At 39.7% G+C, this 27424-nt stretch overlaps 2 protein-coding genes across 12 annotated transcripts in view; both read left to right on the plus strand.

Annotated features, from left to right (window-relative positions):
• The window catches only part of Rabgap1l (RAB GTPase activating protein 1 like), a 508921-nt gene extending 501127 nt beyond the window's left edge, over positions 1–7794 (plus strand). For all 11 annotated transcript variants that reach the window (XM_040737898.1, XM_040737900.1, XM_040737901.1 and 8 more), the window contains 2 exons: positions 81–278; positions 2578–7794. In XM_040737898.1, coding sequence (XP_040593832.1) covers positions 81–278; positions 2578–2730 — 351 coding nt within the window. In that variant the 3' untranslated portion in view covers positions 2731–7794. The remainder of the gene's footprint in view (positions 1–80; positions 279–2577) is intronic.
• A 5627-nt stretch (positions 7795–13421) lies between these two features.
• On the plus strand, positions 13422–25504 carry LOC110341106 (calcyclin binding protein). Its single transcript, XM_040737693.1, has 6 exons — positions 13422–13622; positions 18470–18686; positions 20464–20560; positions 21177–21276; positions 23631–23728; positions 24973–25504. Exons 1-6 carry the CDS (start codon positions 13602–13604, stop codon positions 25127–25129), a joined length of 690 nt encoding a protein of 229 aa, XP_040593627.1. The 5' UTR covers positions 13422–13601; the 3' UTR covers positions 25130–25504.
• Positions 25505–27424: the final 1920 nt, after the last annotated feature.

Raw genomic sequence — 27424 nt, forward strand, 5'->3', positions numbered from 1 at the left:
AACATCACACATTTTGGGAAGTTGTTTAGCTTATAAAATAAAGTTTGGTGTTGGGTGTCTGTCTCTTTTGTGTATTTCAGGGTAAGATGATGGCATGCAAACACTGCAGTGACATTTTCAGCAAGGAAGGAGCTTTAAAGCCAGCAGCCATAAGTAGAGAGGACCAGGGAATTGAAGCAGATGATGAGAAGGATTCACTTAAGAAGCAACTGAGGGAGATGGAGCTGGACCTGGCACAAACTAAACTGCAGCTCGTGGAAGCCAAGTGCAAAATTCAGGTTGGTGATTTGATAAAAGGTCAAAGGACACACACAAACAACCCCATTTAACACGGAAGAATTTATACAGCCGTCAATGTAGAGACTAGGTCTACATATCTAACATGTACTGACAGTAAGTCATAAAAAGTTGTTTTAATTTATTCAGTGTGCATTTGTGTGAGGGTGTCAGATCCCCTAGAACTGGAGATACAGGCAGTTGCAAGCTGCCATGCGGGTGCTGGGAATTGGACCCCAGGGCTTCTGGAAGAAGAGCCAGTGCTCTTAATCACCGAGCCATCTCTCCAGCCCCAGAAAGTTGTGTTTTTAAACAATTCTAATGTGCATATAGTTTTACCATTGATTGAAGGTGAAAATAAATTGGTTCCTAAGATGGCATATTTATTTTGATAAAATAATTTTGGCTGAATATTTCATACTATGGGACAAAGAGATATTCTCAGTATTTCAGAGTTGATTCATACTTTAATTTTGTAATTGTCAGTTCTAAAATGCCACTTCACATAAACATAATTCGAAGATATCAGAAATACATTCAGGGCCATTTCAGAAACTGGAAGTTCTGTTCTAATATCAAGACAAAATTCATTTTATGGCTTATTTTTAATGAAACTTGCCAGCAACTCAAACAGCTTATTTTTGTGTGCGCGGGGTGGGGGGGGGCAGGGGATGTTGCTTAGATGCCTGTGGAGGACATAAAAGGACATTGGATTGCTGGGAAATGGAATTTTATAGATGGCTATGAGCTATCATGTGGGTATTGAACATGGGTCTTCCAAAAGTAGCCAGTGCTCTTTACCACTGAGGCATCTCACTAGCCCTCAAACAACATTCTTTTGAAATCAAACATGTCCAATACAATATAATCCAAAAACATTATTAATTTGATACTTATATGCTGAGGAATGATGGAAAATAGAAAAAAAATTTTTTTTGTTTTGTTTTTCAAGATAGGGTTTCTCTGGCTGTCCTTGAACTAGCTCTGTAGTCCAGGCTGGCCTCAAAGTCTCAGAGATTCACCTGTCTCTGCCACCCAAGTGCTGGAAAACACTGTAACACATAACATGCAATTGTCTAAAATCTGAGCCAAAGTGTTTGAAGTAGCATTTGTTGGTGCAGCTTGACATGATGGCCTGCCTATTGCAACGTGCACATGTTGTGTTCAGAACCAAGGCTGAAGTGAAGTCACATGATAGAATATGGGCGAATACAGACAGAAATACCTCACATTCATTATGCATTTGGTTTTGAATTAATTTTCTAACATGCCAAATTCTTGTCATGACCTTCCCTACCCCTACCTTCAGTTACATGGTGGAGGGTCTCAACCCATGCTTTAAGAAGCAGGACTGAGATAGGCATCGAGGCACCCATCTTTAATCCCAGCACTCAGGAGGTGGATCTCTGAGAATCTGAGGTCAGCCTGGTCTATGTAGTGAAATCTTATTCTTTCAAAAGAAGCTTGTCTTTAGAATACTGTTCTTGCTTAGACTCATGATGATCCTGCATGTGGTACACTTTGTATCCCTGATGTGTCTTGTGCCAACACATTTTATAGCATGTATTCATAGAAACAAACATAGTTTAAATTGATTTATAATGATTTAAGTTTTATTTTGTGAGAACCTAGTAATGTGATTTTTCTCCCAGTTTACCCTAGAATGTTTGTCTTGGATTCTTCACTTAGTCACTTTGGTTGGCTGATCCAAAAATGAAAGGCCAGACCCCTCTATTATTTCTTCACAAGACAAGCTAATCCCACTCTTTTCTTTTGAGTTCTTTTGGTTCTCGGCTGATTTTGCCAGATTTCCTTTCTCCAATCTCTCTGTATTGGATAATAGCCATTAGGAAAACAGGCCTGGCTTCCTGGTGGACTGTACTGTTTGCTTTTTTACCAGTAACTCCACCCTGAAGCTGCATTAGGGATCCTCAGCAGTGTGTCTAGTCTGCATCCTGAATGTTCTCAAGGGCAGTTTTTAATTGAAACACATTTGTACTCATATTTATTTGTGGTTTTAAACATGTAGTCTCCAATTGCAACCTAAACCCAAATTTGGATCTAAATGGCAGGGAAGTAGGGAAAATAAAATGTGGTTAATTTCACTGCTCATAGAAAGCAAGGATTCTCATTTTTTATTGGTAACTGTTTTAGCTCTCAACTTTTCTCTTCCATTAGGAAGCCAACTGAATGTCTCCTGGGCTTTGAGGAAGGGCGGACTACAGAGCCTGGTGAATCTAAACAGTATCTATCTCTTTTCTTCTGGCATTTATGTAACCCGTGATCTTCTTCTTTCATTAGGAACTTGAGCATCAGAGAGGAGCGCTTATGAATGAAATACAAGCTGCAAAAAACTCTTGGTTTAGCAAAACCCTGAACTCTATCAAAACAGCCACAGGCACCCAGCCACTACAACCACCACAGGCTCCGCAGCCACCCAAGGAGAGCACATAGCTCCAGCCTCAGTGGAGCACAAGAGCACAATGATCAAAACAACAGAAACCAAGAATTCTTCCTGTTGCTCCTTTGAAAGAAAGTAAAGGAGACCAGAAAGCAAATTAGAATCTTTAGTAGCTCTGTCTTTTGTGTATGACATTTTTCAAAGAGATATTTAAGCCAACCTGATTTATGTTGACTATCTTTCCCAGCTTCTTCATGGAGAGCCACATTCAGATCCATCATAGTATTACACATTGTTTTATATGCCTGAAATTTAGTTGAAAATAAGTAATCTAGAACTAAAACTGCTTTGTTTAGAATTAATTATTCATAATAATTTTTATCTCACACAAAAATGGAGACATGTTATTCCAAGGTTAAAATGGTTAAGATCTTTGTCACAAAATTCTGTCTTTAAAGGGAAACTAAACCTCTTTAACTTTCCGGGATTATTAAGATAAAGCACACTGTGGGACTACACATGACCATTGACAGGTTTCACACTGAAAGTGACTTCCAGAGTAGTGCTACACCTGTCCCAAGAAAAGAACAGATCAGGGGTTGGCTTCAAAGTTCCCCCTAAATTATTTTGAGTTGGCTACATTTGTAAATGGAGTGCCAAGATCTGTGGAGTAGATAGGCTACTGCACTCTAGGTAAATAGAGACTCCAGTAAATGTGCAATAAAGTCATGTGGCTCTGGGGTTCTAGCAGATCCTTTTAAGGACTCCACATGGGGCTCATTCTCCTGATGTGCCTTTGTATGAACACAGAGGTGAATTGTGGCTAATGTAACCTCAGAGATGATGGATAGTGTAAGTTGCAGACTTAGGGACCACTCACTGGAGAAGTCTAAAAAAGGTCCGTGATAGGCATTGTACTTTTGAGTGGAACAGTGATAATGTTCTGTACTTTATTAAAGGCTGTGATATTGCCAAGGAAGTTGAAGAGAGCTTCCTAGAACCTTAGTGTTAGGCAATTTTTCTAACTTCTCCCTTACCCTGAAACTGTGTGCCTTGCACACCTGGGAATAAAGAAAAACAAGTATGTTTTCACATTTTTTATTTACTAAACCTTTATAGAAATACTTAACTCATGGAAAGGTAAGGTTACTGTTAAAAATTGGTGCAGATATTTTTCCAATTATATTTGGCATGCCTGTATAAATAGCCCTTTCAAGAAATTATTTGGTAAGAACAGAACTAATTTTTCCATTTTCTAAGCTACTATGGAAATCTCTGGTCCCTTTACAGCAACCAAACTACTGTCAGTCATGTACAGTAACATTTATTTATATTCATCTTTGGCTTCATTGTTAAGCATAGTGTTTCCAAAGTATCTTACACTATGTAGTGCCAGAGCAGTTCTCCTCTGTGCCATATGTTGTAACTGTAATTACACACTCTAAGAGGTAAGCCTCAGACAGAGCACGGTCGTGTATCCCCCCCCTTCAAGTTGCTCATGATAGAGACTTTCCTCTAAAATCACACTTTTGAGTTCTAGTAAGTGAAGAGTCTTTAATCTCTAAATGTCTCTGTCATCTACAGGCCATAGAACTGATATGGTTGTTTGATATGTTACACTTATCAAACAATACTCTCCATATAGAAGTTTCAGTTTTAGTTCTGGTGTCTTTTATCAGAAGTTTCATTTCCTTTTATCAAAAGGCAATAAACCAGAACTCTAGTTATCTTTGTTGACTTAACATTCCCTACGTGGTGATTTAGATGAGCTATTTTTTTTCCATAATGGCTAGAACATCACATGATTTCTGTCAATCATTTAGTGTAGCCAGTTAGCTTTCTTTGGTATTGTGCACTATGACTCCAGGAAGCCCTGGACAAGTCACTTTTTCAAATGGCCAGCTAAATTAAGGAGCACTTTTGTGAACTTCTAATACCATTCACAGCTCTTTTTAACTTCTGAAAATAAATACATTCCACAGAATACCTAAGTTGGTAATTTTCATAAGTGGTAAATGAGGGAAACAGAATGGCTCTAGATCAAGTATCTGTTCAGGTTCATCGTCCCTTTGCTTTTTCTCATTAAACAAGATCACCAGGAGCATATATTTTAAGAGTTAAATATATCTTTTGAGTTTTCATTTAACTCTTGCAAGTATATAATCTTTTTTGTTTTCCAGTACCATCTGATATTTGGGCATGTATTTTGGTATTAGGTTTAAATTGCCTGTATTACACTATCTTTAAGTTAGTAGCAAAAGTAAAGATTGGAAAGAATATTCAAGAGGTAATATGTGATTTCTTGTTCACTATTTCACCATAGCAATGCCGCAAACCTTACATTATTCACTATTGCTTAAGAACTCCAGAGGGCCAACATAAAGCAAGTTCTCATTATAATTTCACTTACTTTTTTGCATATTTGAGAACTGCAACTTTTTTTCTTGAGACAGGTTCTACTATGTAATCTAATCTAGCCTTGAATTTAGAACCTGCCTACTTCAGCCTTCTAAGCACTGAGATTATAGGCAGGAACCATAACAGCTAAAATTATTCTCTTGGATTCCTTATAGAAAAAAGATAAGCCAGGCATATATCCAAGATACCTTTCAATCATGGTACTTTCTTTCATCTTTTCCCAAGAATTACATGATAGAAAACACTCCTCTAAAATGCTAATATTTATAACCATCTGGAATTGATCATTTCTCTTTTCATTGAGTTCTACAGACTACAATGAAGAGTCAACTCATTCCTTAGCTTTTATAACTTGATGGTCTCATTTAGTGTGTTCTCAAAAGCTGAAAGACACTGGATTTTGGAATGCCTATGTTTGGCGCACATCCTGGGCTGGTTATTTTTAAGTATATATAATTTAATGCAAAGGGATTCTTGATTCACTACACTTCAGTATACAAGTCCATATCAGAAACAGTAATAGGAATGCCACATAGTCCTGCAGCCTATATTTTCATACAGTATCTGTTATCCCCTCACCATCTGTTAAATTAATAATTTCTTTTTCTTTGGCTTTCTTGAATTTACCTGATAAAGTTGAAAAGTCCCCTTTGTACTGATAATGAGAGTTTAGTTTTTGTTTCATTTGTTTTTAAAATGTTCACTTTTTCCTACAGTATATATTTATTTTTCTCCAACCCCTGCTCTGTTTCAACTATTTTCCAGTTAGTAACTAGTGGTTTCATTTCTTAGCTAACGTCAAGACAACTGAAACAATACACAGGAGAGAGGGCACAGCAGATGAAAACCTAGACCTTTAAAGTAATCTCCTAGGCTAGTGTCAGTGTTGGTTGTGATCCACACCCACAATCTCTGCACTCAGGAGGCTGAAGCATAGGAATGCCTGTGAGGTCAAGTCAAGCATGGGCTACACAGTGAGTTCCAAGCTAGCCAGGATGACATGGCAAGGCCCTGTTAAAAAAAATAAAATGTATACCTAATATCAGAATTGAAATGAAATCAACTCTGCTAATGAATTCACCAACTGTGTGCATCCAGCACTAAAGTGGTTGTCTGTATTTTAGGATGCCTTTAAGTGGCCAGAAAGAACATTTTAAAAATACTTAGTAATCTTTTAAGAAAGACACTTAGAAAATGATTGTATTACATAACTTATTCTTTATAATACTCTATAATAGATGATTCTCTTGCTTTACTATCTAGCAAATGAGATAATGAACAATTGTGCTGTATGGTTTGAATAGTTAGGGGTACGTTTGCATGTGTGCAGTGTGTGTGTGTGTGTGTGTGTGTGTGTGTGTGTGTGTGTGTGTGAGATAGGGTATCCCTATTTCTTTTGTTTACCTAGATACCATGTAACCAAATACACGTTAGATTTCAAGACATAGTGATCAAAACTGGAAGCCCAAACAGCAGCTCTGTGGCCTGTTTCCAATGACCAAGCATAAAACTCTGTCTAGCCTTTGTGCTGAGGGTCACACTGAGCTCTCTTCCTTTCTTCTGGTGGCTTTTATGTAATACATGCAACATGCAAGGCACTTTATGTTACCCACTTCCTTAACTTTCAAACTCTGCAAACATAAGGACCCCCATACAGACTATACCTCAACAGGTGATGCTGATTTTGAATTATAAGACAAGTAGATGCTTATAGAATTTAAGTGACTAGTCAGCTGTCCCATGTATCAGTCTCAATTTCCTCTTAAAACAACAAAATCTACACTTTGATCTTACCTCCAATAAAACATGCCACTTGTTATAAAACTGTCTCCATCAATATATACCCATCATTCTGCCCTTATCTCTGGCTTATCATTAAGTGTATTTGAAAAGTTTAAGAAAAGTGAATCATTGGGAAGAAAATGAACATTACTTTTTATTGGCAATTGATTAACATAAGATTCTTTCCACTAAACTGCAACTTTGAATTTCTATATTACATACGGAAAAAGATCAAAGAAACTGATTAGTGAGAATATAAATGCATCAAAAGACTAATGTCATGAAAGCACAAGGATAAAGCTGGAGGTGATCCCAGGATCCAACATGTCCCAAGAGCCTTCTAAATTGGCTTTGCCATTCTTGGCATTTTGCATAATGCATGGATTCTTAGTTCAAATTAGGGGAGAATCTTCTGTCATCCCCATTCCTTTCTTTCCAGCTCCTGCCTTTGCCTTACTGAGGAGGTAGTACAAACCTATGCTGTTTTTATGAGACATGGTTTTACCCAGCATCTACAAAGAAAATAGGTTAGAATAAAGGAGTTGATTAGTCTGGGAGTGCTAATTGACTATAAAAATCAACATTAGCCATCAATCTCTTCCTCTATAAACAGTGACCAATTAGTTGTTTCCATAATGCCATGTATTATGTATAGTACACTCTATTAATGTAAATGTGATGCTTGTTAAGAAAGTGCAATTTATTGTACATTGTCTCAATAAATGTTTACTTTTATAATCGTTATGAACTTGAATCGGATTGGTATCTTGTGTAGATGGGTGAATGAAACCTTGTGAATAAACAAATGTGACCAAGAAAGTAACAAGGTGGCTGTTTTTGTGAGCCAGTGATGTTTTTGATGCTTTGTGTTGCCCTTCCAGTTCCATTAAACAGTAATAAACATTTGTTTTAAAGTCCATGTGTCTGATTTTTTTCAAGTTGACTTTATTTTGAATCATTTGACCCTACTGTTTATATAACAACACTGACGGATGTTAGTCAACTTAGAAAGAAAACATACATGGGAGTTTGCTCTAGGATGAATATGGCAGAGTAACAGTCAATACAGTACCAGTGCCAGTGGCCTATTGAAGACAAGTTCCTTGATAACAAGTAAAGGAGATCCGATTAATAACCTTTAAAGGCAATAAATTCAAATGAAATAGGAACATCTGTAGCATGGTTCCCTAAGGCCAGACAGACCTAAAAAGGCACTAAAACCCAAGTAACTGGCTCCAGAAATCACTTTTGCTTGGTTTTCCAAGTGATGGTTGTCTAATGGGTTTTTGTTTTTGTTTTTTTCTCCAAAAACATGCTTCCTAGCTTTTAAGTGTATATCCACTAAGTTTTTGTGTCCTTTGACTAGTGCTGATTTGGACTAGGCATCTAATCACTACGTCTATGGAGTTTTGCTTCTGTATGGTGTACATAAGGACTTTTGTTGACAACTAAAGAAGTGTTTGTTTTGCTGACTTCCTTAAGATATGAGGCTTGAACTGTTTTTAAATGCTAAAAGAAAATAAAGGGCTTGAGAACTGGCTGAGTGTGCTCTTGCTGAGGACCTTGGTTTGTTTCCCATCACCCATATGGTGGCTCCCAACCGTCTATAACTCCAGTTCTAGGACATCTGGCCTCCACAGGCACTGCAATCACAGCATACAACCTAAGTGCAAGTAGGGAACTCATAAAAATAAATCTTAAAAAATAGATGAAACAGAATGGGAGTAATCACCAGTATTGGGAGAAACTAAGGTTCATATCTTGCTAAGTAGATGAAGTAAATAATCAAGGGCCTAGAAAATTGCCTAGTGGTTAGGAGAATGTTCAAACAGATGGTCATATAAATACAGACCAATACAAAGAAAAGGTGTGACAGGACTGCAGTATTGATAGAGGAATGATTAGGGACTTCAGGGTGTTAAGAAACAGAACTGTTGGGGCTGGAGAGATGGCTCAGAGGTTAAGGGCACTGACTGCTATTCCAGAGGTCCTGAGTTCAATTCCCAGCAACCACATGGTGGCTCACAACCATCTACAATTTAATCTGGTGCTCTCTTCTGTCATGTATATGTAATAAATAAATAAATCTTTAAAAAGAAACAACTGTTGGGTCTGGAGAGATGGTTCAGTGGCTATGAGCACTTGCTGCTCTTCCAGAGGACCTGGGTTCAATTCCCATCACCCACATGATGGCTCACAACCATCTGAAACTCCAATCCCAGGGGACTCAGCACCCTCTTCTGGTGTCCTCAGACACCAGACTCACAATGGTGCACAGACATATATGTGTGGGTGTATACAGACAAAACACCCACACACATAAAATTTTTTTCCAAAAAAAACTGACTACAGAACATAATTTGTTTCTTTAATTTCTAAGCACTGTTATTAGTTGGGTATTATAGCCCCTGCTTAGATGTGAGAGAACTCTGAAAACTCAAAACCCAAAAGCTAAGAAGACCTTGAAACTGAATCTGAAACAAAAAGAATGTAAAAACCTTTCTTCAACATCTGGAACTTGACTCCCAAACTTCTTGGAAAAGATCATGTTTGGTTTCTTTCCTGTTGCTGTGAGAATGTATTAAAAATAAAGGGAGAAAAGGGTTTATTTGGCTAACTGTTCCAAGTTACAGTCCATTCCTGCAGGGACGTCAAGGTGGCTTCCTTGTATAAGATGAGCAAAAGTAAGAAAAACTGCTATAACAGGAAAAAGACTAATAACTTCAAGTAGCAAAGAGGTATAAAGACCAGCAGGGTGAGAGGGTGAGGACAGCATGAGACTGGTGTGGGGAAATGGATAGTTGGTTGTATAGTTTTTGATGTGTACTTGGTTTGCCTATACTTCTTCGTTATTCAAACACTGTGTTGCCGTAAAGTCATAATTAAAGCCCTAAACAGTTCACGTTATGTAGAAAAGAGTTTGAATAACCCAGATGGGCCTAACTCTATCAACTGTAATGTTTAGAAACAGGCAAGGCTGTTGCTTCCGGAAGAATAGTTTTAATCGGCTCATATTCTTTTGTGTGTGTGAGGCGGGGGGGGGGTTAAGATAGGCTTTCCTCTGTGTAGCCCTTGCTGTCCTGGTACTTGCTCTGTAGACCAGGCTGGCCTTAAACTCAGAGATCTGTTGGCTCATGTCTCCCAGGTGCTGGGATTAAAAGTGTGCACCACCACACCCAGCTCCAGCTCATGTTGTTACTTCCCCAGCTTGTTGTGGACGAATCCTGGAGCACAGTCTACCTGTTATCTTCCATTCCAGTCTGCCTGCCCTACAGGTTTTGGATTTGCTTAGCCAGTTTCTAATATGTCCTTAGAGACGACATATGAAAAGTGTTTTTGAGTTTCTACACATTTTAAAGACTAAGTTGGCAGGGCTTGCTACATAACATAAGGCCCAAGATAGAAGATGCAATATGACTATTGAGCCAAGCAAACAAGATGACCAGTGACACTTCTATGTAGTAAAATGGAGTATCTGTTTCTATTGCAGTCCTCATTTCTACTTACTTACACCTTAAAAATAACAAAACATACATTTCTTAGTTCGGTTCACTTCTTATAGGGTCTTGTTACTTTGTGCATGCTGGCCTAGAACTAGATTTCAAGTGATCTGTATATACCTCCACTAGCCAACTAGTAATGTGACAGGGCAACACAGTACAGAGGTTCCTCCATCTTGTAATTCTTGCTGAGGCCATTTTATGCTTAACTAGAATTTGTGGTGGTTTGAAAAGGAATGGCCCCATAGGCAGGAGGTATGACTTTATTGGAGTAGATGTAGACTTGTTGGAATTATGTCACTGTGGGCTTTAAGGTCTTATATGCTCAAGCTATGCCTAGCATAGCTCAGTCTCCTACTGCCTGTGGATAAAGATGTAGAACTCTCAGCTATTTCTCCAACACCATGTCTGCCTGCATGTCATCATGCTTCCCACCGTGACAATAATGGACTAAACTTCTGAACTGTAAGTTAGCCCCAATTGTTTTCCTTTATAAGAGTTGTCATTGTCGTGGTGTCTCCTCACAAAAATAGAAACCCTAAGAATCTTCTTGATTGAGAAGCTCATGGGAAATTATTCAACCCTATTCTAGGAACTCAAGGTCAAGATGCCCCAGGTAATTTAGCTTCTATTAAGATTGCAAACTTCCCCTTCTAGCTAACTGCTTAACTTCTGTTAAACTGCTTGCTTGCTTTACAAAACTTCCTTCTCCATCACAGAATGTGGTTTTGCCATTTAAAAAGTACTTACTCTAAATACCTGGGTCTACAAATAACCTGTGTAACCCCAGTCACCTGGAATAAAGACTTTCAATTGGCTATAAACTGTGTCAGACTTATCTCTACTGAGCTCCCTGTAACACTTTTGTCACCTTGAAAAATTCTCTGCTAGACCTTAGATTACCAAACCAACCACACAAACATTATGCTTACAGCTCATAACACTATTGTTGTGCCCAAATTCTGAACCCCCAAATCACCAAGAGGCCCATTTCGATGCAAAAGCAAAGAGTCTTTTATTGCAGTTGTTTAATGAGGAACTCCATTGGCTTGAGCCCTTCACCCATCCATCAGGGAGGATGGCTGGAGAAAAGACCCTGAGAAACTGAGGCAGGGAATATATCAGATAGCATAAGGAGAGTGTCTAGGGGTACTCAAGTTGCAGGATTGTTGTGCTTTCTGGCTTGGACGACCTGTCCTGTATTGATTGGTCAACTGGTTGCTTTGGTCTATAGGCCCTCCAAGGGAGGTTGCTATGCTCTGCATGTCACTGTTGTGCACTTGTACATAAAGCACACCCAGAGCTGGAAAAGCAGACCAACCAGCTAACTTCTGATTGGTTCCTTGCCAAGAGGAGGACATCTGACCTCCTAGTGAGTAGGACAGGAGGGGCAAGGTCAAGCCTGTTGTGGCTGCTAAAACAGGGGGCTGGGCCTTTCAACTATAACCTGTACTCAAATAAACAATACGTTTAGGTCTCAAAAAACCCGTGATTCTTCCCAGCAATCCCCACCCTACTACTTACCCTAACCCTTTCCTTCCCTAGGACTGGGTTTTCACTTCACTTAACCTAACCTGATCTCTGTATAACTCGGTAAATTCTGTGATGCATGTCTTTTGACATTTTGGCCCAGACCAATTGGTGGCAGCTCCTGTCCTGATCTGAGACTTTTATTTAAATGCAACTAAACACTGGGTACTTTCCTGCCTGACTGAATAATTTTGTGCAAGTTTGCATGAGAAATGCATGCATATTGCAATGCAATGTAATTACATTAGTGTAAAGTAATTAAAATGTAGTATAGCAGCAGCACTTTCCCCTTGCTGATTCTAACTGCTTCTTTAGGCATGTTTAAAGCTGACAGCAGATTGCTTGACCTCCCGATGAGCACTGTTTGTTTTCAACTGTGTTATAGATGTCTCTGTGCTGTCAGAAATTAAAATAATTTGCAAATAAATAGTAAAAGCTGGAGTCTTACTAATCTGGGCTACTATAACCAGAATATACGTCTAAGAATTTCTCCACCTGGGATAACTTAATCCAAACCCTGCTGCTGAAAACTACAAAATAACTGAACCAGTAATAAAGAGGGAAGGCACTGGAAATCTTGTTTCAATGGCTTATAAAGGAAAAGCAGAATCAGAATCTCGGCCATTGAAGGCGTGCCGCCTGTTATGTTAAAGCACAAGGGGAACCTTGGCTGCGAGGGTGACTAAGGCAGAGGAACAAAATGCCTGGCAGGCAGAGTTTAAGTGAGAAGTTTTATTAGAAACGGGAGGGAAGGAAAGGAAAAGAGACAGAGAGAGGACAGAAGACTAGAGGGAGACTGGACATGTCTGCCCCAAGGGAAGGGAGGGAGGGGGGAAGAGAAGTGAGGGAGAGAGAGAGATTACGCAGGGGTCTTTCCTTTAAAGGGTTTTTTCCACCTACATGCTGACCAGGGCACTGCCTGCGTGCATTCTGCAGGTGACAGGGGCAGTCAGCACGACGCCTGAGTCCTCACACGGCCTTCCCACCATTGCGCCTAGAAGCCAGTCCCACGGCGCGTGCAACCCTTCCTAAAGGCCTATAAGATGGCGCCGCGTCAAAGGCGCAAGACGTACTCAGATTCCAACGCACACTTAAAGACTCTTCGGGAACCTTCCTCTCTTAACAAACCTGTCCTTTTGGGACGTAACTATGCTACTTTGAGAGCGCTCCTTTGTTCTTTTCTCCCAACGGCTCACAGCGGCCAGGGACAAGATGGCGGCCGGGTTAGGCCAGCGTCCTAGAGGCAGAAGCAGCCCTCCTCTAAACCCGCCCCCTGGGCCCGCAAACCGCTGTGCGTTAGTTCCCCGGCTAGGCCAGGCCGTAGCTCCGAACTGCGACTGCGCAGCAAGGCTATGCCGTAGCGGAAACGCGTCTAGGTTGCTGGGACGGAAAGGAAGAGGCGTGACGCTTCCTGAACATTCGTTCGCTCGCGAGAATTGAGCGTTGCTAGGAGATCTGGTTGGAAGGCGGGACCAGGCTCGGCGGGGCGGAGCTGGGCGGGGCCTCAGGGGCCGGCAGCGGAACCTCGCGAAGGTTCCAGAGGCGTCGCGTGCGGAGGGCGGGCAGCGGAGTCGCGCCGGGTCGGTGTAGTTTGCCGCCACTGCTGCTGTGTCGCTCTCGGGTGGCGTGTCCCGCGTTTCCTGTCAGCTCCGGTGCACCGGTGCAGCTCCGGCCTCAGGCCCGACCGCCACGACATGGCTTCTACTTTGGAAGAGGTAGGGTCGGCCTCGATCCACCGGCCCACGGCGGCCGCGCCTGCCCCGGGCTCGTGTCCTCAGCCCTACCCCTGTCGTGGGCCCGCGCCCTCCGCGCCGCCACCTGCCTGGGCCCTGTGCGCCCGGCCGGGATCGGAAGGTCGGGGGTGTGTCAGGAGCCCATTTGCCGGCGCGGGTCGTGGTAGGCTCCCTCGTGGTAGGCTCCCCCTCGTGTGCCTGAGGTCCTCACGGATCCCGGGAGCTCCGTGGAAGCTCATTGCAAAAGCTGGTAGCTCCGCGCAGAGGGCAACTGGAAGGAATTCCTGTGCCTCCACGGCTAGCCATGATTGATATTGGGCACCGCACTCATTCCATGGGGTGGTTATACATTCTGTGTGTTATTTCTAAGCGCCCAGGGCTGCGCTTACGACTCCCTTTAGTGATTTAGCAGCGCCAGTGGCGGACCTGCAGGCCTTGCACATGCTAGGCAAGCGCGCTACCATTGCGTTACATCCCCAGTCTTTATGTAATAAGTGCATTAAAAAATAATTGGAAATTTAGTTGTAGGTAATGATAGGGAATCGCATGGCGTCTGTGTTTAGGTCTGTAAATTATGAACGTGGGTGACTTGACGTTTTTGGAACCTCAAGCTCCAAAACTCAGCCACAAAACAGGGATGATGATTGTACATTTTATGGCTTATGTAGACTTTTGTATTCACAGAAGCGTTGGCTATCTGTTAAATATATAAATTTTCGAAAAATTTCCCCTCACTTTAAAAATCAAGACATCTGCTTTAAAAGCAGAACAATTATGAAGTTATGTTAAAGTATTAATCTGTGCATGTTGCCACAAGTAAGTAGCCTCGGGCACTATGTGCTCACAAGGAGAGTCTAGGGCTACTTAACAGTTGTGCATACAGGTAGTTGAGTAGTAACCCTCTCCGAAGCAAGAACTTTAACTTTAGATTCAGGGGCACATTTTCCTTTTGTGATAAAATTCATCTTATTCCCTCATATTCTGGTGTACAATTCAACTCTTCTGTTTGGTACCTTCCATGTTTCTATGTCACCCGTGGTATAGCAATACACCATTCCTTTTAATGGCTGAATAATACCCCATTGTACAGATAAAGTGCACACTCATCTGTTGGCATATGCTTGTTTCTCCATTTTGACGGTTTTGAATCTTTGTAAAAAAGTTTTGTTGTTTTGTGGGCATGTTTTTAGTCCATGTAGTTGCTAAACAATAAGGCAAGTCTTGGGAAATTACCATTTCTGCAAGAATTGCATAAAAGATAGTATTTGTCCATATACTATAACATTTGTTATTTTCTTGGGTGTTAATGATACCATCTAAGTGAGTGTGTGGTACCACTTTATGGATTTGTTGTGTGTCTCCCTGGATGTGATACATCTATGTGTTTATGTGTACCTGGTGCACAGTTCCATGTCTTTGCGGAGGAATGTGGGTTCTTTCCCCATTTTGAGCAATTTTTGTTTGCAGGGATAGGTTTCACTAAACAATCCTGGCTTGGAACTTGCTATGGTAATCAGACTCATAGAGATCCACCTGCCTCTGTCTCCAGAGTGGTGGGACTAAAGGTGTATGCCTCCGGGCCAGGCCAGACACATTGGTTTTGAGGCCCCCTAGTGCACAACGATGAGATAGATTCAAAGGACCATACATGTTTACATGCAGAAAGCAAATGCATGCCGAGAAGGCAAGAAAAATTGTGAGGTAAAGTGGATAGAAACTGCTCTATTTGTTCTTGGGCACCTTAAAGTCTGGATGCGATATTGTTGGTTTCAGGACTGCAAATACAATAGCCAAGCAATAATTCTTCTGTTGACACCTCACTAAAGAGTACTTGAGAGCTGAAATAGGCCATAAAGAGGGCCTGGGAGTTCTACCATGAGTCAGCTAGAAAATAGGTACTCTTTCCAGTCAAAAGCAAAACCTCTAACTTAGGTTTGATATGTTTCCTTGCTTTTTTGTTAAGTAAATCCCTATTCTGGGAACAGGTACTTGCTTTACTTTTAATGTTTTCATTATATTGATACAAGAATCCACATGAATTTTGAAACCACTGAAGGATTTGAAATGAAACACCTTGATTCTATGTTCAGAAGATGAGTGTGCAGTTTCCGATTTTAGAGTCAGTATTTTTTGATTGTGTACAGGAACATCCCTATTGTGTTTTTAAACTGTTGTCGATTAAACACAAAAATGAGATCATAAAAGCCACGGAGTAATAGTCATTATAAAATGAAGGCTAACTCCTTCCTACTTCATATGCTACCTAATATCTAGTATTTAAAAGATTTTAAAAAATTATATTATTTTCCCTCTCCTCCCTCTAAGCCTCCCATTTGCTCCCCTTCAGTTTCATGGTCTCTGTTTTTTCATTAGTTGTTACATACCTGCTCAAGTCTGTCTTCTTCCTTGGGGAAGACTTTCTCTTGCTTTTAGCCTTTCTTGTTTGCCTGTAGTTCTTTGGGTAGGGCTGACATCTTGGGCTTTCCTTGTTCACTTTAGCATGCCTATTGTTGTCCTTGCTCATGTTTAGACAGTTGTACTGGAGAGATTTTGGGGCGGGGGGTGGGGGTGGTGGCTTCTGATATTTCTAGGAGACAACCTCACAACAGCTCTCTGCTCCCTCTGGCTCTTCCAGTCTTGACCTCTTCCACACTTCACCCCTGAGTCTTAGATGCCTTAGGTTAGGGAGTTATGTTGTAGACACATCCACACCTAGATTTTGATTGTGGTTTTCTGTTATGGACTCTCAGTTGTAAATGGGTCATTTGAAGACTTTAACATTAAGCCTTTTATTTTGTATGAAGGTATAAAGTAAGATTGTTGTTTTTATGATCAGGTTATCTAGTACCAAGGCAGAAAATCTTTTTTTACCCTTTTTTTTTTTTTTTTTTTGCATTCCAATCCCAGTTCCCCCTCCCTCCTCTCCTTCCGCTCCCCCACAGCCCCTTTTCCCATCTGCTCCGCAGAGAGGGTAAGGCCTCCCCTAGGAAGTCTAAGTCTGTCCTATCATCTAGTTGAGGCAGGACCAAGGCACCTCTCCATCTCCACACCTCTGTGTCTAGGCTGGACAAGGTATCTCTCCATATAGAATGGGCTCTACTAAGTCAGTTTATGCATCAGTGTTAGATCTTGGACCCACTGCCAATGGCCTCATATATTGTTCCAGTCATACTATTGTCACCATATTAAGAGAGTCTAGTTCCGTCTTAGGCAGGTTACCCATTTGTCAGACCTGAGTCAGTGATTTCTCACTAGCTTGGGTCAGCTGATTCTGTGGGTTTCCCAGCATGGTCTTGACTCCTTTGTTCATATTACTTTGATTGTACTCCAGGTGGTTGGCCCATTGGTTAGTTGTGAATTTCTGCATCTGTTTCTGGAAGAGGGTTCAAACTTCTCTGGGGGTATGAATTATAGGATGGGTATCTTTTGCTTTATGTCATTGTTTTTTTACTGCTGAGTAGTACTCCATTGTGTAAATGTACCACATTTTCTTTATCCATTCTTCAGTTGAGGGGCATCTAGGCTGCTTCCAAGATCTGGCTATTACAAATAATATTGCTATGAACATAGTTGAGCGAATGTCCTTGTGGTGTGAATGTGCCTCCTTTGGGTATATGCTCAACAGTGGTATTGCAGGGTCTTGAGGTAGGTTGATCCCTAATTTTCTGAGAAATTGCCATACTGATTTCCACAGCTACTGTACAAGTTGGCACTCCCACCAGCAATGAAGAAGTGTTACGCTTTTTCCACCTCCTCTCCAACATAAGCTGTCATTGGTGTTTTTGATCTTGTCCGTTCAAGGCAGAAAATCTTAAGCATTTACTCACAATTACAAAAGAGCATGATTGGAAAAATATTTTTCTGTCTGTCTGCCTGTGTATAGTACGTGATGGTGGGCATCAGATACCCTGGAGGTGGAATTACAAAGATTTGTGAGCTTCTGGTATGGGTACTGGGGACTAAACATGTTAACTACTGAGCTATCGTTCCAGCCCCCGCCCATTGATTTTCTAGCATTGTCTTTAAGTTCCACAGCATTAGAAATTAGAAGACTTACCTGATGTATTAGCATGACAAGAAAACAGGTTTGCAAAGATCAATTTCCACGAGTCAGTCATAAGGGATTAGATATCCAGGGTTTCCTTTCTTGATCTCAGATTCTAACCAAAGATCAACCCAACTGCTGAGCAAGGCTTTTTCTTAGAAGAAGAATATTTTTACATTTATCATGACACATGTGGAGGAGACAAGGAGGTCTTGACGGTATTAATTCTCTTTCCATCTGATTCCTGGGAGTTGAACTCTGCATCAGGCTTGGCAGTGAGCACCTTCATCCACTGAACCATAATTAAATTTTTCCAATATTTGATGCCCAGACTTGGTGTAACAAGGACATCTATAAACATTCTCCCCCTATTCTTGTTCTTTTCTAAAGCAGGCAGGTAACAGCCTACCAAACTGGAAAATAAAGACAGTTACTAACATTTAAGATTGTCTTCCTTTAATAAAGAGAGTGGGTTACTTACAATTCAGTGAACAAGAAGAAATAATTATGTTTAAAACTCTTTAAAAAATTAAAATGAAGCCGGGCAGTGGTGGTGCACGCCTTTAATACCAGCACTCAGGAGGCAGAGGCAGGCGGATCTCTGTGAGTTCGAGGCCGGGCTGGACCGATAGCCTCCGAAACAATACAGAGAAACCCTGCCTCGTAAAAACCAATAAATAAATAAATAAATAAATAAATAAATAAATAAAATGAACTTTTATTTCAGTAAGTTGAATTGGGTAGTAGGCCTTATTTATCCTAACCTACTTCTATCTTAACACAGTTGCAGAAGGACCTAGAAGAGGTCAAAGTGTTGTTGGAAAAGTCTACTAGGAAAAGACTCCGTGATACTCTTACAAGTGAAAAATCCAAGATTGAGATAGAAATAAAGAACAAGATGCAGCAGAAATCACAGAAGAAACCAGAACTTGACAATGAAAAGCCAGCTGCTGTGGTTGCTCCTCTTACAACAGGATACACTGTGAAAATCAGTAATTATGGTATGACCCGGTCCACTACATCTAGTGTGCTGCCAAGCAGAAATAACTACTTCATAATGTATTCCTGTTACATAGACTTGTGTGAAGTTTGTGCTCTTTATTTTTAATGCTGGCATTTGGTGTGAGTTAGATTACCAAAATGGCATTAGATACAGTACTTACTGGGAAGCCAAATCTACAGATTTATGGTGAAGAGTTAGGATCTTTTATCTATTTACTTGTTTGAGCTTCAGTTTTTTGTAAGCCCATGCTGCCCTTGAACTGTGGAATCCCCTCCTCCTGCCCCCCCCCCACCTGAGTGCTAAGGTCACAGTTGTGTGCCACCAGGTTCATTGTTTTATTTTGAGGCCAGGCATCTCGAAATGTTGTCTAGACTGTTTACAAGAGATCCTCCCATTTGTGTCTCTCAAGTAGCTGGGAACCTAGCTATGCAACATGATGCTGTGCTTAGGAATTGGGATCTTAAACTTACATTCTAGTCTATGTCTTGAAATTTATTTTATTTATTATGTATACAGTGTTCTGTATACATGTATCCCTATAGGCCAGAAGAGGGCACAGGATCTCATTACAGATGATTGTGAGCCATCATGTGGTTGTGGGAGTTGAACTAAGGACCTCTGGAAGAGCAGCCAGTGCTCTTAACTGCTGAGCCATCTCTCCAGCTCCCATTCTGTCTTGAAAGGGCTGTGGTTGCATTTGTTTAGACTGTTTTGAGAAGTAGAAATGGTTATTGAATTAAACAGTATTGATGTTTAGCTATTCAGCTTAGTAGAGAGTTGTTAATTTCCCAGAGACAGGGTCTGAATATGTGGCCTAGGCTGACCTTGAACTTACTGTTGAATTGGTAATGATTTTGAACTCCTGATTCTTCTGTCTCCATCGCAAGTGCTGGGGTTATAAATGTGTACCCCCCATGGTAAGATCTACCAAGCTTTAGATGGAAAGCAAAATTATTTAACAAAACAAGCAAATAAGCCAATCTTGTATTTGATGGGCATAGTGGCACATTCCTGTAATCATAGCTGCTTGGGAGGCTATGGTAGGAAGATTGCAAGTTTGATGGCCAGCTTTGGCAGTTTAGGTTTTTCTCAAAATAGAAAAGAAAAATTTGAGCTGGAATGAAACTTTGGTAGAGGGTTTGCTGGTATTCATAAGGCTAAGGGTTTGCACTCTAGGGAAGAATTTTTTTCTTTAAAGAAAGATGAAATGCATTTAATTATCCTAGTTCATGGGTTTTGCATTTAGAAACTGAATCTTACTGTACATTCTCCCGCTTACTTGTTGGATGCCTATCTTCAGGAATATCTAATGATTCCTTTTTATTTTATTTTTTTTATGTGCATTGGTTTTTTGCTTGCATGTATGTCTGAGAGGGTATCAGATTCCCCTGAACTGGAGTTACAGTTGCCATCTCTCTGTCCCATATCTTGAGAATCTTTTAATCTTTACATTTTTTTTCAATGTCTCTGTCTGTGGAGTAACAGTAAAACTCTGTTACTGAGTTTTATTTTCTGAATTGTATTTATGGGTGTGTGTTTGCATGTATGTCTGCGTCACCTTCATGCGTCAGAGTCTAGAAGAGGGTTTCTGATAACCTGGGACTAGAGTTGTGGATGTAAGCTGCCATGTCGGTGCTGGGCTTTGAACTCTGGTTCTTTGGGGAGAACAGGGAGTGCTTTTGACTGCTGAGGCATCTTTCGACTCCTATAACTAAGTTTTATATTAAGCCATGTTCTATAGTTTCAGATGTGCCTGTTCCTTTTTGTTTTGCTAGGATGGGATCAGTCAGATAAGTTTGTGAAAATCTACATTACCTTAACTGGAGTTCATCAGGTTCCCACTGAGAATGTGCAGGTACACTTCACGGAGAGGTACGTTCTTGTTACTGGAAGTACAGCTATCATTGCATCATCATAGGAATCTTGTCTTCTGTATGGCTTCCAAAATTCTGCTGAAACTCAGAGTTAACTTTTAAAGTAGAACAACTAAGTCTACATACCAATCCAGTTGTTCTCAGCATGGATCACGAAACCCTTGGGAAGGTCAAGTAACCCTTTCACAGGGGTTGCATATCAGATATCCCACTTAGCATGTATTTTCATTGTGATTCTTAACAGTAGCAGAAGTGCAGTAATGAAGTAGCAATGAAAATACTTTTATGGTTGGGTGTCACCACAACATGAGGAACTGTATTAAAGGTCTCATTATTTTTTTTTTTTTTTTTTTTTTTTTTTTACCAGACAGGGTTTCTCTGTATTGTTTTGGAGGCTGTCGGTCCAGCCCGGCCTCGAACTCACAGAGATCCGCCTGCCTCTGCCTCCCGAGTGCTGGGATTAAAGGCATGCGCCACCACTGCCAGGCAAGGGTCTCATCATTAAGAAGGTTGAGAACTACTGCCCTAAATCAAAGCTGGTGACTTACTGTCTCAAGAACCATAGAATGACTGTCTTAGAACCAGAAAGATAATACATTCTCTGTTGTTTGTAGGTCATTTGATCTTTTGGTAAAAAATCTCAATGGCAAGAATTACTCCATGATTGTAAACAACCTTTTGAAACCCATCTCTGTGGAAAGCAGTTCAAAAAAAGTGAGTATTTGTGTGTGTGTGTGTGTGTTAAAAATATTGTAAAAACTTCATTAAATTAAATCTGGCTGATTTAGGACCCAGATGAACTATATAGTGGCAAAATAGATCATTTAGCCCATCTTTTGATGTCTGCTTCTCCTACAGTAGCAAAATAGATCATTTACCCCATAAAATGTAAAATAAATAATCTACTGTTTGGCCCTTTGAAGAAAGTTTGCCAATTCATTTTAGAATATATTAAAAATAAGGAGAAATGTTTTCAGTGATTAAGAATGAGGTTTTTTTTTTTTTTTATTCTTTTTTGTTTTTCAAGACAGGGTTTCTCTGTATTGTTTTGGAGGCTGTCCTGGAACTCACTCTGTAGACCAGGATGGCCTCGAACTCAGAGATCCACCTATTTCTGCCTCCCAAGTACTGGGATTAAAGGTGTGTGCCACCAACGCCCAGCTTAAGAGTAAGTTTTAATGCCAGCTTTATTTATCCCTTAGTAGTTGTGACACTGGTGGTTCTTTTTACAGCGGTAATTTCACAAAGTAGGTATGATATACTGATAAATAGGAAGCACTAACATAAATAGTATATTATTAGGTGTATTACATATAAATTTGGAATGCATATAAGGATCTCTTAAGTACTTTGCTTAATTGTTGAAGTTGTAAAAAACAAGTTTTCATTAAAAATTTGTTGCTCATGCTTATTACAAACTCATACAAACCCTTTTTTCTTTCCAGTTTAAAAAGTGATGTTTAATATATCAGATGTATAGACATGCAATTCTTCCATGTTATATATTTGCTTAAAAGTAGTAATAGAAGCAATGTGTTAAGTATCAGTTTGTTAGTTTCATAGTCGGAGGAAGAATCAAGGCATCTAGGAGTTACACATTGTTGAGTTAAAAGTTGTTTCCTTCCTTGATCTCCTTTCAGACACTTTACCCTCTATTTTTCCTCAAATCACTGAGATTTACCCAGTCCTTTCAATACATTACAACTGCTTCACCTAGGAGCTATTGTTTTTGTTTTGTTTGTTTTCCTTTCCGAGACAGGGTTTCTCTCTAGCTTTGACACCTGTCCTAGAATTTGCTCGGTAGACCAGACTGACCTCAAAACCAGAGATTCACCTGTCTTTCCTCCCAAGTGCTGGGATTAAAGGTGTGCACCACCACCACCTGACGAGCTATTCTTTCTGCTATGCTGTCTGTGGTGTCCTCCTTTCAGGTCTTAGGTTTCACTTGGTTCACATTTTGTTCCAATGAAGGCCTTCTAATGAAGTTATTCCCATACTTCCTTCCCGTTGATATTCTCTTTTAAGTCTTTGTGTGTGTACATACATCATGACTCATATGTGGAGATCGGAAGACAGTCGCATGCCAGTCTCCACTTCCACCTTGGTGGGGACAGAGTCTTATTGTTTCACCACTATATGTACCAGGCTGCCTGGCCTACAAGCTTCTTGGATTTCCTGTCTCCCATCTTGCCATAGGAGTGCTGGGACCACAGTTGTGTATTACCATGCCTGGCTTTTTTTTTTTTACTTAAGTTGTAGATATCTGAATTCAGGTCCTAGTGTTTGCATTGACATGCTGTTCTTTAAGTTGTTGTGATAAAACAGCAAGGCCAAAAGCAGCATGTCCGGATTATAGTCAGTCATGAAGGGAACGAAAGACAGGAACAGAAGCAGAGGCCATGGAAGAAGGAGCATGGAGTAACAATACTGGCGTATTCTTCAGGACTTGCTTAGCTTTATTTCTTAGGCAGCCAAGACTACCTGCCCAGGGATTATATAGTCACTGCCAATCAATCAAGAAAATGCCCTACAGACTTGCCAACAGGCAATCTGATGGAGGCACTTCCTTAGTTAAGATTCCTCTTTCTAGATACCCTAGCTTGTGTCAGTTGACACAAACAGAATCAACAGAATACATGCACATGAGTTTCACCTACTGAACCAAGGTAGATTTAGCCTAAGGGTCTCTTCAAATAGGGTTTCTAATGGCCCAGACAGTATTCCATTCCATTAAGAAGCTAAAGATGACCTTGAACTCTTGGTAATCCTACCTCTATCTCCAAAGTGCTAAGGTTACAGGTGTGTGCCACAATGCCCTGTTTTATTTGATAATAGGAATCAGAACAGGGCTTCATGAATTGTGAGCAAGCCTCTACCATGTCTCCAATCCTATGTTCAGGTCTTAATGGCATTAGCATTGAAGGTATTCAAGTTTCACTTGATTTTATAAAAGTATTTCTAGCATCAAGAATGAGTATTAACATACTGGGCACTTGATTGGGTAACAGCATTTTTTTAAATACCCATGCTTATTTCTGTGTTACAAGTTCCCATTCCTTTTCTTCCAGGTCAAGACTGATACAGTTATCATCTTATGTAGAAAGAAAGCAGAAAACACACGATGGGACTACTTAACTCAGGTGGAAAAAGAATGCAAAGAGAAAGAGTAAGTTTAATAATTTTACTATTTTTATCTGGGGTTGTGGTTTCACTTATGGAAATAGTTGTACAAGCAAAGTGTTCATCTCCTGATGTCTTATATCTTCTTTCAGCTGTCAGAACCTTTGTTTTTGGAGATAGGGTCTCTCTGGTATTTAGTTTGGCTGTCTTAGAACTTGCCAAGCAGGCCTTGAACTAACAGATCCACCTGCCTCTGCCTCCTGAGTGCTAGGTTTAAAGGTGTGTGTGTGTGTGTGTGCATCTACACACAGCCTGTCAGAACCTATTGGAGGAGGGCAAGGGCCAGTTTAAGACAATTATTGTATAGCTTGTTCTTTAGCATTATTTCATTCCTGGGCATATTGGTGTCTATAGATACTGTGGCCTGATCTCAAATAATTCTCTCGGAATTCAAGAAGAGTTCAGCTTCCCAAATCATTTGATTCCTTACATGTTTCTGAGGTGTATAGTTGGTTTCACTCTCATTGATTTTAGGTGACAAGGATACTTTATTTTTCAGTCCTGTTATGCAATTCAAAACTTTTGTCTCCCAAGTTATTAGAGTATATGCATTTACTACCACATCCAGTTTTACTTTTATCTTCCTTCATGACTTTCAAAAATCTTACCAGGTGACTTCCACTGTGGATCAGTTTTAAGCTTGCTCCTATAGTTGGTAGTGCCTTGTACTGAGTCAGTTACTCATTTTTGTCATTCCTTACCTAGTAGCCAGAATGCATTTGACTAGAGTTAGGAATATTTGACTATTTGTGGAGTTGATTTAAACCTAAGCTTAAATAATGAGACCTATTTCAAAAATTAAATGTAAAGCTGATTAAGCTGTTTGGACATTCATTGAACTAGAATTGCTTACCACATTAATTAAAAAGTATAACTTCAACACTAGGCCCAGATCCATGGATCTCAAGTTTAGTGGTTTTTCTAATTAAAATTTATTAGTTTCATTATGTATCTATACCATAATACCAGCTTGTAGCGATGTGAAGAAACATGCTTTTAAGAATCAGTAAGTTGGAAAAGTTATTATTCACCTTTTGCATATTTTCTCTTGAAATCTCTGCCTCATGGTCAGTTCTTCCCATTTGGTGCTCTTTCCTCATGTGCCAGGCACAGTTTTACCAGTATGAACCTAGACATGCTGTTTTGGTTGTATATTCTAGCACCAGTTACGGTGTAAGAATGTCTTCCTATGCTTTAATTTTTCATTGTAGACTGTTTTCTTTTTCACAGAAAGCCTTCCTATGATGCTGAAACAGATCCTAGTGAGGGATTAATGAATGTTCTAAAGAAAATTTATGAAGATGGAGATGATGACATGAAACGAACCATTAATAAGGCATGGGTGGAATCCAGAGAGAAGCAAGCAAGAGAAGACACGGAATTTTGAGACTTTTAAGTACTTTGGGGACTGTGATGTGGAATGCTCATGTTTCCAGTAAGGGAATGTTGTTGAACTGCACATAAAGTTCAAAAGATAACTATTTACACAGCCTTCTAAGTAAAGACAGCAGATTCTCCATTTCTTATTGGAGGATTTGATTTAAATAAATATGCTTATTAAACTTTCTCCTTCATTAGCATCCTAGTCATTTTGTTTAAGAAAGGGTTATATGGTATTCTTATTGAAATGTTAAAAAGAAAATCTTACATAATAAAACTGTTACTTTGGTTCTGGCTGAGAGGTAAAAAACTTAAGTACTTGACTATCTGTAACTGACATCTCCCACTAATGTAAAAAATAAAACCAAAATTTTACATAAGATTCAAATTTGTACACAAATTTGCAAGTTACTATAGACCTGTTACCCGTTATTACCAGCTTAAGCAATGTGTGTGCCATGTGCTACCATGTACTGATTTAAGTATATTTATGAACATAAAATTTAAACAAAATACAAATGGCAAAAATAGACAAACATCTTATGTTGGTAAGTACTGCCTTGGATCAGTTCGCTTATAAAAATATAACAATGATGCAAAAGTTTGAAAATTCATCTGTTCTTTTGTTCAGTAAAGTTTGAAGTTTTACATAAAAGATGAGCTATCTGTCTTATAATGTATTTAAAAAGTTAGTCTGTCACTGCATTCACTGTAGTAACATTCAGAAAAGAAGGGCTGTATTGATGGTTCAGCTGTTAAGGCTAAGCTCACTACCAAAAAGAGAAATCAATTAGATACTAGAACCAATACAGCTATAGTTAAGAATTAGGTAAAAGTCAGAACTTTAACATACCAAAAGGGTGGTTTGAACTATAATGCCTCTAGAACTGTGGTACTGAAACATGAAATAAACAGACTGGTGAAACAAACTAGATTGCATACTAGAATATTTAGAATAATAAGAGTGGTGTTTGGTAGGGGAAGATGAGTTTGATTGCAATATAACTTAAAACAGCCATATTCTCCACATTTATAACATCAAAGATATAATTGTAAAAACTAAGGTATACACGTACCAGAAGAGACGAAATTCCATTATAACTTAAGAGTGGGGGGAAAGTCATGATTTAAAGTATAAAAGGAAAATACATGGCAAAACACACAACCAAAACTGATGATCTACTGCGAGGTTCCCAGTAATTATAAATAGTTCATAGAGATAAAAAATAGAAGTTGGGGGAAATGACATTTTCTTCAGTGGTGTAGCCACTGGTAAGTTGCCTGTGCTCCACTAAGTAACCCTAATGAAAGCCATTGGGTCACCAAAACCAAAAGGGGGTGAATAGTTGGAAAGATGGGGATCAGTGGATCTGGATAAGAGAAGATAATGGGAGGTATGAATAGCTCAAACCATTTTGTATGCTATGCATGCTACTTGGAAATACAACAAAAATAGGCTTACCCTGTTCTAGAAAGTACTATGAAAAACCATACCACCGTTAACTTATATTGGGAAACTCCACTGGCTTTTTAAGCACATTTATTTGTGTTTACATTATAAAAAATAGATGTGTGGGAAAAGATGAAAAGGTTAAGCTCATATTGCTAATACCTGTCATAATTAGATGTCTTTTGTTTTTTCTTTTTTGAGACAGGGTTTCTCTGTGTAGCCCTGGCTGGAACTCTGTAGACCAGGTTGGCCTTGAATTCACATAGATCTGCCTCCCCCCCCCAGTGCTGGGACTAAAGGTGTGCATCACTACCATCTGACTAGAGTCTTGTTAACTTGAAAAATTCTAGGGATTATGGAACAGAAAAACAAAAACTTGGAATGATGTATACAGAGTTGGATCTAACAAGACTAATTTTATTATGGTAGATCATAGCAGAAAAGAACAGTGTTGCCCTTAGAACCATTGAAAATAAACTGAAAAGAAAAGCACTAAAATTGAAGGAGAAAAAAGCCTCAGTTTGATCCATTTCTGCTATCAGAAGCATTTCTCACCATTCTGGATGCTTGCAAGTTCAGATGAAAGGGCCAATCTACTTGGTGGTTAAGGAAGGATTGCCCCACCTTTTAATACCAACGGACTGGGCATTAAGTTCCAATATGCATTCTGAATAATAGTATGCACACTGAGTTTAGTACAAAGTTATTCTCAAGCATCTTTAGAGTATTGTCATTTGTCCACCACTAATGAGATGGATTCTAAATAATTTTGTGCTGCAATTAGTGGTACCAGTAATATACTAGAATCTTAATATATTGTAAAAGTAAAGCTGGTGACATTAAGAGTTGATT

This window comes from Mesocricetus auratus, unplaced genomic scaffold, assembly GCF_017639785.1.
Source record: "Mesocricetus auratus isolate SY011 unplaced genomic scaffold, BCM_Maur_2.0 Super-Scaffold_100676, whole genome shotgun sequence".
In the NCBI taxonomy this organism is placed as follows: domain Eukaryota; kingdom Metazoa; phylum Chordata; class Mammalia; order Rodentia; family Cricetidae; genus Mesocricetus; species Mesocricetus auratus.

Excerpts from the sequence above, each read along its gene's own strand:
- LOC110341106 (XM_040737693.1), top strand. The coding sequence starts at position 13,602 with ATGGCTTCTACTTTGGAAGAG. Across the intron at positions 20,561-21,176 it reads CAGGTACACTTCACGGAGAG|GTCATTTGATCTTTTGGTAA; the intron begins GTACGTTCTTGT and ends TGTTGTTTGTAG. Across the intron at positions 21,277-23,630 it reads TGGAAAGCAGTTCAAAAAAA|GTCAAGACTGATACAGTTAT; the intron begins GTGAGTATTTGT and ends CTTTTCTTCCAG.